Here is a 15,545-nt window from a genome sequence, read left to right as displayed (position 1 = left end):
AACCTTCACATGAAATAATTGTACTTTGAACATCCATTGACAGAGAAATAAAAAATGTCAGAAAAGATACTATTAAATCAGTAGCCTCTAATAATAATTTTATATCCCACTTATTATAGCATCTACATATACTTTAAATATATCTGTAAATCCTATATAATAAAGAGCTAATATGCTAATTAGACCAGACAGTGGAACGACCTTCCAGAACGACCAGTGGGCGGGGGACAGGGCCGCAACGCAGGCAGGACTGCGAGGGCCTACTCTTGCATGAATTTCGTGCATCAGGCCTCTAGTATATATGTAAGATATTTATGTAGTTTGTAGCTAATACTTGCTATGTGCTTAATAGGGTGTTTTTGTTTTTTAATGCCTTCGTGAGGTCTAAAGCCTACAGCTAGGAACCAGTTCATTAAAACTTCTTTATAGACATTTTTGGATCTAGGTATTCATTTAGAACCCCTAGCCAGGCATCATGAGCCCTCCCCAGTGCTCGACCCCAGAATTCCCCTGGCTTGCCTGTGTGCCATGGCTGACAAGGAAACACCCTTTGATGCAGTAGAAGAACGTGGGGTCAACAAAGAGTACAAAATATGGAAAAAGAACATCCCTTTTCTTTATGATTTAGTGATGACCTATCTGAAGTGGCCCAGCCTAACTGCTCGGTGGCTTCCACATATAACCAGACCAGAAGGGAAAGGTTTGGCTTGTCCTTGGAACACGCATGTCAGATGAACAAAACCACCTTGTTACAGCCAGTGTGAAGCTCCCTAATGGTGACACTGTGAGAAAGGAGGATTTGGAAGTTTTGGTTCTGTTACTAGAAAAGTTGAAATAGAAATCAAGGTCAGCCATGAAAGAATAAATAGGTCACATTATATTAAGAGAACCCTTGCATGTGATGTTCTTGTTTTTGACTATACAAAACATCCTTCTAAACCAGATCCTCTGGAGAATGCAGCCCAGACATGTGTCTTCGTGGACATCAGAAGGAAGGCTATGGGTTTTCTTGGAGCCCAAATCTCTGTGGGCACTTCCTTAGTGCTTCAGATGACTACACCATCTGTCTATGGGACATCAGTGCTTTTCCAAAGTATGGAAAAGTTGTGGATGTGAAGCCCATCTTTATAGGGCATTTAGCAGGAGTAGGAGATGTTTCCCGGCATCTGCACCATGAATCTCTGTTTGGGTCATTCGCTGATGATCAGAAACTTATGATCTGGGATACTGTTCAAATAATACTTCCAGATCAGACCAAGCCAGTCAGTGGATACAGTGCTGAAGTGAACAGCCTTTCTTTCAGTTCTTATAATAAGTTCATTCTTGCTACAGGATCAGCTGATATGACCGTTGGCCTTTTGGGATCTGAGAAATCTGAAACTTAAGTTGCATTCCTTTGAATCAGTAAGGAAGAAATATTTCAGGTTCAGTGGTTTTCTCACAATGAGACTATTTTGGCTTTCAGTGGTACTGATTGCAGGCTGAATATCTGGGTTTTTAGTAAAATTGGAGAAGATGCAGAAGATGAGCCATTGGGGTTGTTTATTCATGGTGGTCACTGCCAAGATATCTGATTTCTCCAATGAACCTTGGGTGATCTGTTCTGTGTCAGAGGACAGTTAGCATACAAATGTGGCAGATGGCAGAGACCATTTATAATGATGAAAATCCTGAAGGAAACATGGATCCAGAGGACGGGTCTTAGATGACATCTGTACTACGTGTGATTTTAGACTCCTCTTTTCCCTCTCTCATCTCTGAAATTGATTTAGCACTGGCTTTGAGACAGACTTTGTTCAGCTATCCCTCTAGAGTAGGTACCATCAACAAACTGAGGGTGTTTTCTAAGTATTAACTGGGGGACTTGATTAAGTGAAGCCACCGACTTATATTTAAATTTTCTAAAGGAATTTTCCAGTAACAAATATCTAAAGTAGCCACTGAAGGGGGAATATCGTGTGTGCTTATTTTATTTTTCTTATTATGCTATATCACTACGTTGTTCAGACTCATTTAAGTAAAGGCTAGAAGTAAGTAAAGAATAGAGCCAAGTGAGTTAGGTGTATGAACCATGAAGTATAAGTGCTGCAATATGTTATTTTTATTCAGGAAGTAGGCAGATTCAAGTCATACAAATTTCTATTTTAAAATCTTCATACCTGACTTTCTGGGATGCACATTTTCCTATATAGACCAGTCTCCTCTTAGTTTCATAAGTTAAGTTAGAATTACATGTTTATCTTTCCCCTTATATTTTCGCTTTTTAATGTATTTTTTAAGCTCTTTTCTAAAAAATAATTTTTTAAAATTGATTTTAGAGAGAGAGAGGAAGGGACGGGAAAGAGAGAGAGGGAAACATCGTTCCTTTGCCTCGCTTACATGCCCCAACTGGGGGTCAAACCTGCAACCTGGGTATGTGCCCTTACTGGGAATAGAACGGGCAACCTTTTGGTGCACAGGGTGATGTTCAACCAACTGAGCACGCCGGTGGTCAGGGCCTTAAGCTCTTTTTATATCCTTTTTTTCTTTCTATGAAATGGTTTTTTAAAAAAACTTGGGACCACCAAGTTGTAAAGATGTATGTTTTTACCAGGCAGTTATACCATGGGTAGACTGTCTAGTTAAGTTGAGAAGAGTGAGTCAATAGCTTGTATTTGTTTTTAAAATTAAAATAATCCTGGATTTTAAAATGAACCCAAACGAACAGGTAATGTATATACCTGTTTCTGAGGTTATCTGTTTTAACAGCTTTCCTGCATGGAAGTGCAAATGAAAACAGCTATATATTTTATGGCTCTTGAACATGCAAGTGCAGTGAAATGGGAAATTGCTGTGAACATTAATTGGGCCTCATTGGTATTGACATGGTTATTAGTGTTCATTTGTATAGATGAGAAAGTATAACATAATATTAGAGAGGGCGTTCTGACACTAACTACCTGAGTTTATAATCAAGTTCCATACTTTCGAGCTATAGAATCTTGAGCAAATTATTTAACATCTGTGTGCCTCAGTTTTCTCATCTGTAAAAGGGGGATAACTACCTACTTCATAGTACTGTTGTGAGGACTACATAAGTTAATACATATACTCTTTTTTTCTATAACCTTCAGAATGTTCCAGTCAATTTAATGATTTATTACTGACTCATTATAGTGAATATGTTCATTTTGAATAGCATTTTATTATGACTGTTATTTTTTTTTTAAAGATGACGTTTGCATGATTTTTTTAAATGATTGAAGATTATTGAAAGATATTTATCTAGATTTGGCTTTCTCTAAGTGTTTATATTTACATATTTTTATTTATTCTAGTGGGAAGTACCTTCTGTTTATAGTGGTGTTATCCTGGGAATCAAAGACAATTTAACAAGGGATTTGGTATACATTCTCATGGCCAAAGGTTTACACTGCAGTACTGTTATGGTGAGTAAAAGTGTACATTAACTACTGGTTAAGAATATGCTTTACTAATTGTAACATGAAAGCCAGGAATCAGAATTTTCTATTTTCCTGATCTTAAAATGATAGCCATTGGCCTAAAAGGATTTTTAAAAAATATATTTTTTTAATTGATTACTGAGAGAGGAAGGGAAAAGGAGAGAGAGAGAAACATCACTGATGAGAGAAAATTATTGATTGGCTGTCTCCTGCATGTCCTCTACTGGGCATGTGCCCTGACCTGGAATCAAACCTTGACCTCCTGGTTCATGGGTCGGTGCTCAACCACTGAGCCACATCAGCCGGGCCTAAAAGGATATTTGAAAAGGTTTGTTCTTTTTTTGTGTGTGTGTCCTCATAACTGTACCAAACTGGTCTTGGACATATGGATACTGGTCTATTCCTTTTTAAATATCTGGAGACTCTGAAAAATTATTATTTATAACCTTTAGTATTCATTTAGTAAAGATTGTGTTCCAAGCTATAAAAACAAAACAAAATCCCTTAAAATGTCTTTCATAGCTTATTTTATTTTTTTTAAGTTTTTTTAAATTTTGATAAACTGTATTAACTTTCTTCCTTTTTAAAATATATTTTTATTGATTTCAGAGAGGAAGGGAGAGGGAGATAGAAACATCAGTGATGAGAGAGAATCATTGATCAGCTGCACCCTGCGTGCCCCCTACTGGGGATCGAGCCTGCAACCTGGGTATTTGCCCTTGACCTAAATAGACCCTGGGACCCTTCAGTCCCCAGGCGGGCGCTCTATCCATTGAGCCAAACAGGCCAGGGCTCACCTACATTTTTCTTAAAAAAAAAAAAAAAAAAAAAAAAAACAACTCTGCAGAGGGTGTTATTTCAGTTTTTAGGTGAGAAATCAGAGACTCAAAGGTATTAAATTGTCCAAGGTCACATAGCTAGTAAGTGGCATAAGTGCTAGAAAGGATAGAGAAAAGAGAGCGTATTAGAGAAATCTTAAAGAGGTAAAATCTAGAATTGATTGCTGATTGGCTGTGGAGGGCAAGAGGGAGAAAAGGATCACGATGATGCTCAAGTTTCTGTTTTGGGTGTCAGGGAACAGATGGAAGTGCCAACAAGTGAATGTAAAGAGAAAAACATTTTCGAAGGGCAGATTATGAGTTCCTTTTTACAGTGTTTAATTTGGGCCTACAATTGGATACATGAGCCTGAAGCTTGGGAGTGGTCTGGGCTGAAGATACCGATTTGGGAGTCATCAAAGATCACTCAGGGAGAATATACAGAGCTTGGGGGGGGGGGGTGCAACATTGGGTCCAAGAAAGGGTGGTGTGATGGATATGAGGACCAGATACATGTGGAGTTATAGTAGAGAATGTCTAGAAAAAGTTCATTAAGGTAACTGAAAAGTGTTCAGTAGATTGGACAATTAGAAGATCTTTGTTTAGCTCTGGCTGGGTGGCTCATTCTGTATACCAATAGGTTGTGGGTTTGATCCCCTCTCAGAGAGGCAACCAATTGATGTTTCTCTCTCAAATCAATAAAAACATCCTTGGGTGAGCATAAAAAATAAAAAGGTGAAGATCTTTGTTTGTTGAACTGTTTCTTTATTATGATGGGGTAGAAGCCAGACTGAAGGGGTTCTGTGGAGAGTGATGGAAAACTACTCTTTGGAAAAATTAGGAGATGTGTAGGAAAGGGCTTGGATTGTAGCTGATTTGATTTACTAGCCAATTATGTAGATTAATAGTGTTGTGTGCAAAGATTTTAGAATATGGAATCTTGTTGAAGAGTGGAAGGTGTATGGAGAAGGCTGGTAGGAATTTTACATCCTTATAACGTATATAACACATATAACTTATGTAAAAAATTTTATTTTTGTTTTATAATTTATGTAAAACTTATTTAGTATTATGGCATGTAATTTATATTGATTATTGGATCTTTTAAAAAAGTTTCAAAAGAATTACGTACTTATTGGAATAAATCACCAATACAGAGATGATAAAGAGTAAGATAATTTAGCCTCATTCCCTGAGATAGTTAGTGTTAATCATTTAAATTAATCTTTCTCTTTGCTCTGTACTCATAAAGTTACATATTTTTGGTTTGCAAGGAAAGGTGATCCAGGCTATTCTGTTCATTCTTTTTATAGGACTTTTCCCATGCTAAGCAGTTATTTGCTGCTTGTTTGGAGTTGGTAACAGAGTTTTCACCAAAACTTCGTCAAGTCATGTTGAATGAGATGCTGCTTTTGGATATTTATACACATGAAGCTGGGACAGGGCAATCAGGAGAGAGACCTCCTTCCGATCTTATTAGCCGGGTGCGGGGATATCTGGAAATGAGGCTTCCGGGTAAGACTTCCACAAAGCTGCATTTCAGAAACTCGTTACTCAAGTAATTGTGGGAAAGTCCAAGAATGTTTCCTTGACTTTTTACTCTCTGAAAAAAGTTATTTCTCTCCAAAAACAGAATTCAGATGTGGACTTCACTTGAGAACATTGGGGGAAATGTTGGAATCTAGTCATTTCCTAAGATTGCTATAACAAAATACCACAAACCAGATGATTTAAAACTATAGAAATTTATTCTCTCATAGTTTGGAGACTACCTGGAACCCAGGTGTCTGCCTGCAGGGCCATGCTCCTCCTGAAGTTTCTAGGGAAGACTCCTTGCCTCTTCTTAGCCTGTAGCTATGTCACTCCAGTGTTTGCCACCTTTTTTCTTCCCTTAGTTTCGTTTTTCCTCCTCCTTTATATGGCATTCTGTGTGTGTGTGTGTGTGTGTGTGTGTGTGTTTTTGTTTTTGCTCTTATAAGGGACCAGTCATTGGATTTAGGGATTGCCCTAGTTCAGTATGACCTCATCTTAGCTAAGTATATCTGCAAAGACCCTATTTCTATGTCAGGCACATTCTGAGGTTTCAGGTGGACATGAATTTTGAGGGGACACTATACTACAGAAACTATATTGCAATTTGAAGATACGTACTCTGTTAAAACAATCAGTGTCCTTAAAGGTACATCTTGAAGGTTTATTTCCCCGTTACCATCATAATCACAGGAAGGCCTCAAAATGATTGCCACTGAGTCAGGAACTCACTGTGGTCACTTTAGGAACAGTCCTCTTTTGTCCCATTCTAAATGTAAATATCTTATAAAAAGGAGCTTGTATCAGTTATCACCTATGTTATATATACATCTTGCTTAGTTAAAGCAGTTTAATTTTACATGTTTTAATAAAGTCTTTAGAGCAATTAAATCATTCTATACATATTTAGAAAAATATTTATATTTTTTATTGATTTCAGAGAGGAAGGGAGAGGGGAAGAGAAAGAAACATCAATGATGAGAGAGAATCATTGATTGACTGCCTCCTGCATGCCCCACACTGGGGATCAAGCACACAACCCAGACATGTGCCCTGACTGGGAATTGAACCATGACCTTCTGCTTCATAGGTTGATGCTCAACTACTGAGTCATGTCGGCTGGGCCATACTATACATATTTAATGTTATGAACAATAAAATTGAAGTGTAAAGGAAGGTGCTGATGTGTCAAAACTGAAATGGCTGCTGGCCCTCTGGGGTCTTTTAAATGAACTTAATTATTATTACATTCTGATTTCTAGCAGAAATTACAACTTTCTAGCACTCAAGATAGAATATCTTTGAGCTTTAATGCATCAGTGCCCTTCAGTATCATGAAAATTAATCTAGTATGCTGGCACTAACTGTTGACTGACATTACTACTGTGTCTGGGTAGGGTGGGTTTTAAGGTAGAAGGTTGAGTTTTCATACATGCTTTCTCTAAAATTAAGAACAAAAATTGATGCCCTAGCTGGTTTGGCTCAGTGGATAGAGCATCGGCCTGCAGACCAAAAGGTCCCAGGTTCAATTCCAGTGAAGGGCATATACCTTGGTTGCAGGATCCTCCCTGGCCCAGGCCCTGGTCGGGGCTTGTGCAGGAGGCAACCAATCGATGTGTTTCTCTCACATCAATGTTTCTCTCTGTCTTTCCCTCTCTCTTCCACTCTCTAAAAATCAATGGAAAATATCCTCGGGTGAGGATTAACAAAACAAACAAATAAAGTTTAAAAAAAAAGAACAAAAATTGAAAAACCCAAACATTTATTGATTGCTAACTACATATCAGATAATTGTTTTAAGAGCTTTAGGTGCATAACTCATTTAGTCCTCATGGTAACGCTGTGAAGTAGCTACTTATTTAATTATCCCCATTTTATAAGTCAAGAAACTGAGGTGCTGAGAGCATAAGGAATTTAGCCAAAGTCATGCAGTAAGAGACAGAACTGTGATTTGAATCCATCAGTCCAACGTAAGCCTATGCTCTTCCTCTTTGAAATGGCTGGCAAGGCTTTTAAATATCATTTAGTTGGCATTTAATTATACCTTAAGGCCATGGTCGGCAAACTGCAGCTCTTTGGCCCCTTGAGTGTGGCTCTTCCTAAGCCTTAGGAGTACCCTAATTAAGTTAATAACAATGTACCTACCTATATAGTTTAAGTTTAAAAAATTTGGCTCTGGAAAGAAATTTCAATTGTTGTACTGTTGCTATTTGGCTCTGTTGACTAATGAGTTTGCCGACCACTGGGTTAGGGCTATTGGGCCAATTGTGAATTAGTTAGATGCATGCCCTCTATGGACCAGGGAAAGAGAAGTTCTCCTTTACGTGGGTGGACCTGGCTTTTCTATCAGGAATAAGAAGTTATCTTAACTGACAGCAGATCCAACCTTTTAGGTATAGAAATAAGAGCTACAGATTAATTATTTTGATATCTCTTTTGGGAGAGATCCTCCGACGTTTAAATACCTCTGTGTTAAAAGGTAGCTTTCTGTTGAAATACGTGTCCTTGTTATGTTTCTTGGCTGCCTGTTCCAGCATATGACTCTATGCTTTTTGATAATGAACAATTGTATTGCAGGTGCTTAAAGGGAAGTTTAGTCTCTAAATCACTGCTTCTCAGGCTGTATCAGGACTCCACTCTCTGGGTTCTGATTCAGCTTTAAGAGCCATGGCCATCTTACTGAGAGGGACTGCCAGCTAAGTAAAGGAAACATTGGAGCCAATTGCTGTGCAGGCTTCCTTTGGCAAACTATAGCACTCAGTGACATGCAGCATTTGGGATACTAATTTCACTTCTGTCTTCATTCCTTCTTTAAGAACATAAATCAAATAATGTTTTTTTATTTTGCTGTGTTCCTATGCTGTTTTTGGTCATCTCAGAGCCTTTTTTGGAATAAGATGAGATCTAAAGTAAATAGCCACCGGCAATCTTTTTAGAAAGACTGAATGTAGTTATTTAGGTTTAATAGCTCTTTCCATTTAAAGTTTTAACCTTGTTCTGTAGCATTCATTGGGGTTTCTTTTTCCTGCAGTACATTAAAACCTGACTGTTATACTAAGGAAGTATTCAGAACAGTTGTTTCTGGTGCAGTAATATATTTTTATATATATATATAATTTTTTTTTATTATTATTGATTTTTTTACAGAGAGGAAGGGAGAGAGAGAGAGAGTTAGAAACTTCGATGAGAGAGAAACATCGATCAGCTGCCTCCTGCACATCTCCCACTGGGGATGTGCCCGCAACCCAGGCACATGCCCTTGACCGGAATCGAACCTGGGACCCTTCCGTCCGCAGGCCGACGCTCTATCCACTGAGCCAAACCGGTTTCGGCGAGGTGCAGTAATATTTTTTGAAAAAGTGAATGAATTGTCTCAGGAATATTTATTACATTTTAATCAGAAAAATAATAAAAATGATATATTAACTCAGATTTATTACAGTTTTACATGGTTTAGCTATTTCTGTTCTCTAAAAGTTTATGCCAATGCCATTTTGTACTTGTTTCATTTGTGTGTTCATTTTCTCTGCTCATTTGAATTATAAATTTCCACAGTAGAGTGTTGGGCATCTGAGGTGTTCTTAAGTACATACTTTTTTGATTAATAGTGGGGACCACGGCAGTCTGTTGTTGGGAAACCTTTAAGCTTCCTAGAGAAAAGTATAAAATGTTAGTATTTTTCTATTTTTCATCTGTAACTGTTGTTTTTAATATGTTTAACTGAAATCTGAGCAAATTTTGCTTTGTTCTCATTATAATGTTATGATGATAATTCCAGATATTTTCTTGGCTTTTTAGATATTCCTCTTCGTCAGGTTATTGCTGAGGAGTGTGTTGCTTTTATGTTAAACTGGAAGGAAAATGAATACCTTACACTGCAAGTTCCTGCCTTTCTGCTTCAGAATAATCCATATGTAAAGGTAATTCACGTTTAATCTAAATCAAAGAATTATTAGGATGGAATTATTGTACCTATTTTTTAGGTCTGTACTACCTAGGGAACTTGTCCAATTTTTATAATACATTGTTAGATTGGACAAATGTTTGTTGGTTTATAGTTAAAAGTATAGTTTTTGATAATGCAGGCACTTGAATTTGCCTTCTCATATTTTTTTCTAATACCCTATAGTTCCATGATAATACAAGCAAAAATTATGTAGTTAAAAGATAAATTTTTGGTATAATCCTAAACTAGTGAAAGGTGAGTCAGCTTTTATTGCTTTGAATGATAAAATCAAACCCAGCCGGCATGGCTCAGTGGTTGAGTGTCAACCTATGAACCAGAAGGTCATGGTTTGATTCCCGGTCAGGGCACATGTCTGGGTTGCAGGCTCGATCCCCAGTGTGGGTCGTGCAGGAGGCAGCCAATTAATGATTCTCTCTCATTATTGATGTTTCTCTCTCTCCTTTCCTCTCTGAAATCAATAAAATATATTTTAAAAAATCAAACTCTAGTTTTAAGCTCTGGAGTACGCAGGTATACATGGGTATACACTGGTGGGAGCCGTAAGGAGGGTGTAGTTCCACCCATTTTCCATTTGAGCACCTCTCACCAAGGGATATGAGAGAGAGAGAGAGAGAGAGAGAGAGAGAGAGAGAGAGAGAGAGAGAGAGAGAGAAACTAACTCTGATGTTAGAGAGAAACATTGATCAGTTAGTTGCCTCCCGTATGCTCCCTGACTAGGGATTGAAAGCGAAACCTAGTGTGCCCTGACCAGGAATCGAACCTGCAACCTTTTGGTGTACAAGGCGACGCTCCCAACCAACTGAGCCACTCAGCCAGGGTGGACCTTACCCTTCTTTAGAATCTGTTTACTTCTCTAAATGTGATGTGCTGGATTGTTATTAGTGTACATGTTTGTTATCAGTAGTGACACCCCTGAATTGGCAATAAGTTGTTCATTCTTTTTTCCTCCTCTAGTTTAATCTTTATTTTTTTCGTTTATCCCTTCAATGCCCTCTCCCGCCTCCACTCACACATTCTCCTCTCTTAATTATCTTTCCTGTGCTGAATTAGCTATAAGCCTGATTTTTTTTCTCTACATTTTGGGTCTGTCTTTTCTCTGCCTTTTGCTTTCAACCCTTCCACTTTTTATTATTTCTGGGTCCTACCTACATCTTTGGTCTGTGTGCTCTCTTAATTCAGGTCAATCATTTTCCATAATCTGTCCTTCCCTAATTCTGCCTCTTCACATAGCAGTATCCCCAGTTGCTACTTTTTCTTAGAGAAGAGTTGCTTTGAATCTTGTTCCCTTGTTCTGTCAACTTCAATTTCCATATTTTTTCATCAAGAAATATTTTTTAATGATTATAATGTGTGTGTAAAATTTCAGCACTATTTTAATCTCATTCATGGGCTTTTATCGCAGTTAACATTGTGGTGTATACATTTCTTTGGAAACCTTTTTTTTTTTTTAAGCAGGATCATACTATATATATTTGGTAACTTGTTTTTTTCCCACTTGATAAGTCACATACCTCTTTGTGTCATCGAAGTTTGTTCTCATTAGACTGTACTTTTTTGGAACAGTGAGGTTTATAATATACTAGAGGCCCGGTGCACGAAATTCATGCACTTGGGAGGGTTCCCCTCATCCTTTTCTGTGCCCTCTCGCAGTCCGGGACCCCTTGGAGGATGTCCACCTGCTGGCTTAGGCCCGCTTCCCCGGGGGGTTGGGCCTAAGCTGGCAGTCAGACATCCCTCTGGCAGCCCGGGAGCCCTCGGGGTATGTTCGACTAATGGCTTAGGCCCGCTCTCCTGCCTAAGCCACATTTGGACATCCTTAATGCTGCCGAGGAGGTAGGAGAGTCTCTCACCACAGCCACTGCACTCACAGCTGTCAGCCCAGCTTGTGGCTGAGTGGAGCTCCCCCTGGTGGTCAGTGCGTGTCATAGCGACTGGTTGTTCCCAGTCATTCCGCCGTTAGGATCAAATTGGATATTACCCTTTTATTATATAGAATTAAAACCAGAGGTTTCTTTCCCGAGCAGATCTAGATCTGTCAGTAGACAATGAGCTCTAAATTTCTCAGTTGTTGGATAGAAGGCACAGCATAAAATAACTGGTTGGTGTACTTGGGCAGCTATCCATTTTTTGTGTGTGCCTTAATCATAGAACTAACATGTGTGACATTACAGATTATCTCTTGTGTATTTTGTTTGTTTTTCGTGTTATAGCTTGGACAGCTTTTAGCAGCTACAATCAAAGAGCTTCCAGGCCCTAAAGAAAGTAGACGGACCGCTAAAGACCTTTGGGAAGTTGTTGTTCAGATCTGTAGTGTGTCCAGTCAACACAAACGAGGAAATGATGGCAGAGTTAGTTTAATAAAGCAGAGGGAATCCACATTAGGTATAATGTATAGGTATGTTTTGATCAGTTTATTTTTTTTAGTATATTTATGCTATTTGTACTATTTCCAGAACATCTACCATTATTCTTATATATCATAAAGACAGACAGTGTAAGAATTTGCTGGTGCTGCCGAAACCGGTTTGGCTCAGTGGATAGAGCGTCAGCCTGCGGACTGAAAGGTCCCAGGTTCGATTCCGGTCAAGGGCATGTACCTGGGTTGCGGGCACATCCCCAGTAGGAGATGTGCAGGAGGCAGCTGATCGATGTTTCTCTCTCATCGATGTTTCTGTCTATCTCTCTCCCTTCCTCTCTCTAAAAAATCAATAAAATATATTTTTTAAAAAAAAAGAATTTGCTGGTGCTGACATCTGCTGGACTTGTCTGACATGATCACCTTTGGAAATAACTTGTTTATTTTAAGAAACTATTATTTAATATAATCAATGAAAGCTTATAGTTGGATAGTAATATAGAAATTACATTGATACGGCAGTAAAATATATTCTTATACTTGCAGAACTGGAGAGCTTGGAATAAATCTTCACCTATAATTTATTTTCAATGTATATATGAATTTTTTTTTTTTTTTTGTAGGAGTGAACTGCTTTCTTTTATAAAAAAATTACGGGTATGTTTTCTTAAACGTCAATTACTATTGCTGATTTTTATAGACTATAACTAAAAAATATTGAGTGCTTACACGATTATTTAGGTGAACTGTTAATGTGCTTCAGTGTTGAGGATAGGATAATCTAAATGGAGAAGTTTATTTTGCAATTACCTAACTTATGTTCTAGCGACTACAAACAGGTATTTTTTAAATGACAAAGAAGTCTTTATAATATGGCTTGATGTGTGAAGCCTAGCTTTAATTTTTGTTTGATCAGGTTAATGTCATTAATTTACTGGACATAACCTACATTCCATCCTTTATTATTTTAAGGAATAAAAGTCAGTTTGTTTAAGGTAGCTGAAAGTACTCGTGGAATGCGATCTATTTACTCAGCTTCAAAAGTCATGAGGATCCGTGCATTATAAACCAGACACCTAAATATGATTAATTTTTGTGTAAATTTGTGCCATGATTTCTTTCATGACATTAAAGATAAAGTTGATCTTTAGTGTGTTTTAAACTAAAGTAGATAGTAAATTCCAAAGAGTAAGAATTTTTTGGAAGAAAATACTTGGTTATCCTTGATGTTGATGCAAGAAATATTAACATAATATATAATATTTAAGGATTCTGTGTTTTCTTTCTTATAGGAACCATTGGTTTTGACTATTATTTTATCACTCTTTGTCAAACTTCACAATGTTCGGGTCAGTATTTCATAATTTCATTGTTTTAAAAATGTTTGAAATATACTTCCTTTTAAATTGCCTTTTTTTCTTTTCTTTTAAGGAAGACATTGTGAATGATATTACAGCTGAACACATTTCTATTTGGCCATCCTCCATCCCCAAGTAAGTATTATAGCTTACATTTTATTAAATTATTTATATATTTAGGACCATCCTGCCTGGTATAGATAACTTTTGAATAGTTTGATTAAAAGGCTACAATGTTAGGATTCTATAGCTAACTTTGTATTTCTCTATAATAGTAATTGTCTTTCTAAAAACTGTGAATAAGGCATAACTCTTAAGAGCTGAGGTATACCAGCCTTAGGTAGAACAGAAGAGCTCTAAGTAGTCCTGATTACTTGTCAGTGGGTAAAATTTAGAAAATCGAGGCTAAAAGAATGGCTTTCTATCAGGTTTCTGGAATCTTATCTCTTTTACAAGTATCTATTGAAAATGTTTATTTTTTTATTTTAAGTAATTCTTTGTACATCTCCTCTAGCACTGTGATTATCAGAGGCTCCAATCCCTTTTTAGTTGCCTTCATAAGCTCTTTAATTACTTTAAGAAATCTTCCCCCCTTACTTTCATCACCTGAGAATCGCAATAAGATGATGGGGGGATTTTTTTAGGGGAGAAAAAGTGTTCTTTTTCTGGAAGAAGAAACCATTTACATTTTTCTCTTCACATACACACACAGGCGCGCGCACACACACACACACTCAGAAGAGTCCATGTTTGTTTCCTCACCAGTGTTCCTTTCCTTCCCTCTCTTCCCCCCAGTCTTCTTACTTTGTGCCTGAAGGGTAGGTCATAAGCCTTATTTTATTGCTCTTAGTGGCATCTGTGAAGAAGAAAGATTTCAGTAGGTAGGGAAGCAATCAGTAGAATGAGTAATTTGCTTCCATCTCAGTCTTTGAGACTGGAAACAGTTTCATATCTCATATGGAGATGGGAGGGTCAAAAATGGGTTAGGGGCTCTTCCCTCCACTGACTGAGGCTTGTTTCCCAAGGGAGTACCATGCTTTATTTTTAGTGCATGTTTATTACAAATGAACAAAAGGAATGGTATACCTAGAGGCCCTTGGCCAGACTCTTAGGATGGGAGTCTCAGCCACTCCACTTACCTGGTATGTGACCTTGGGCAAGTTGCTTTCTGTGCCAGTTTCTGCATCTGTAAAATGGGTATACGAATAGTGCCTCCCTCAGAATTGTGAGGATTACTTTAATTTTGTTACTGTAAATTGTGCCTAAAAAGTGGAGCTAGGTGTTTATCCTAACTCTTTTATATGCTTTATATTGTAAATTTAGAACTTTTTAGAGTGGTCTAGTCAACCTTCTTTGGCATTTTGGGGAAAAGGAAACAAAAATCAGATTGTTTTCAACTGCTTATAAAAATTAGCTTATCACACTTTCTCTGACTTAGATGTTTTGATAGTTTTTATATATTTACAACTAGTAGTATTTAGACTATTTATGGTCACCTAAATTTTGGGTAAGTCTTTTTGTTTTTAATAAATGTGTGTATGGAATTTGAAATTGTTTCTTAAAATGGAGCTTACTGGTCGTCATTGTCTTCCCTTTAGCCTCCAGTCAGTGGACTTTGAAGCTGTGGCAATCACAGTGAAAGAGCTGGTTCGGTATGCCCGCAGTATCAATCCAAACAACCATTCCTGGTTAATTATTCAGGCAGACATTTATTTTGGTAAGTGAGATGTATGGTTGCTTTATGTTTTGTTTTTGTAGTATTTTTAGAGGTGAAAATAATATAATTGATAATTATTTGTGTTCTTGGGAATACATTGATAATTCTCCCATTTATGTGATTTTTTTCAACTTGATAAGAATATTTTTGTTACTGTACAAGTCAAATAAAATTTTTGACTAGTATCATTTCATGATCAGTGTTTTAGTAGTTGAGTTTTTTAAAGAGAAGATTCCAAATAGAATAGAGAGGATAGTATAATGAAACCACATGTGTGCCAGTCTCATTTTATCTGTACACTCACTACATTATTTCACTGTCTGCTATATTATTTTTGAAGCAATAGTTGATGATTT

The 15,545-nt window shown here is 37.3% G+C and overlaps 1 protein-coding gene and 1 pseudogene across 3 annotated transcripts in view; both read left to right on the top strand.

Moving 5' to 3' along the window:
• The window catches only part of INTS8 (integrator complex subunit 8), a 40,216-nt gene that overhangs the window by 20,160 nt on the left and 4,511 nt on the right, over nucleotides 1-15,545 (top strand). For all 3 annotated transcript variants that reach the window (XM_006102188.3, XM_023743602.1, XM_023743603.1), the window contains 8 exons: nucleotides 3,318-3,428; nucleotides 5,575-5,776; nucleotides 9,590-9,711; nucleotides 11,969-12,153; nucleotides 12,738-12,771; nucleotides 13,407-13,463; nucleotides 13,546-13,607; nucleotides 15,071-15,189. In XM_006102188.3, the coding sequence (XP_006102250.1) occupies nucleotides 3,318-3,428; nucleotides 5,575-5,776; nucleotides 9,590-9,711; nucleotides 11,969-12,153; nucleotides 12,738-12,771; nucleotides 13,407-13,463; nucleotides 13,546-13,607; nucleotides 15,071-15,189 (892 nt within the window). The remainder of the gene's footprint in view (nucleotides 1-3,317; nucleotides 3,429-5,574; nucleotides 5,777-9,589; nucleotides 9,712-11,968; nucleotides 12,154-12,737; nucleotides 12,772-13,406; nucleotides 13,464-13,545; nucleotides 13,608-15,070; nucleotides 15,190-15,545) is intronic.
• LOC102430366 lies at nucleotides 529-1,705 on the top strand (annotated as a pseudogene).

Source organism: Myotis lucifugus, unplaced genomic scaffold (assembly GCF_000147115.1).
Source record: "Myotis lucifugus unplaced genomic scaffold, Myoluc2.0 scaffold_403, whole genome shotgun sequence".
Taxonomy (NCBI): domain Eukaryota; kingdom Metazoa; phylum Chordata; class Mammalia; order Chiroptera; family Vespertilionidae; genus Myotis; species Myotis lucifugus.
Note: the sequence above shows the minus strand (reverse complement) of the source record. Positions and strands in the feature narration are given on the sequence as shown.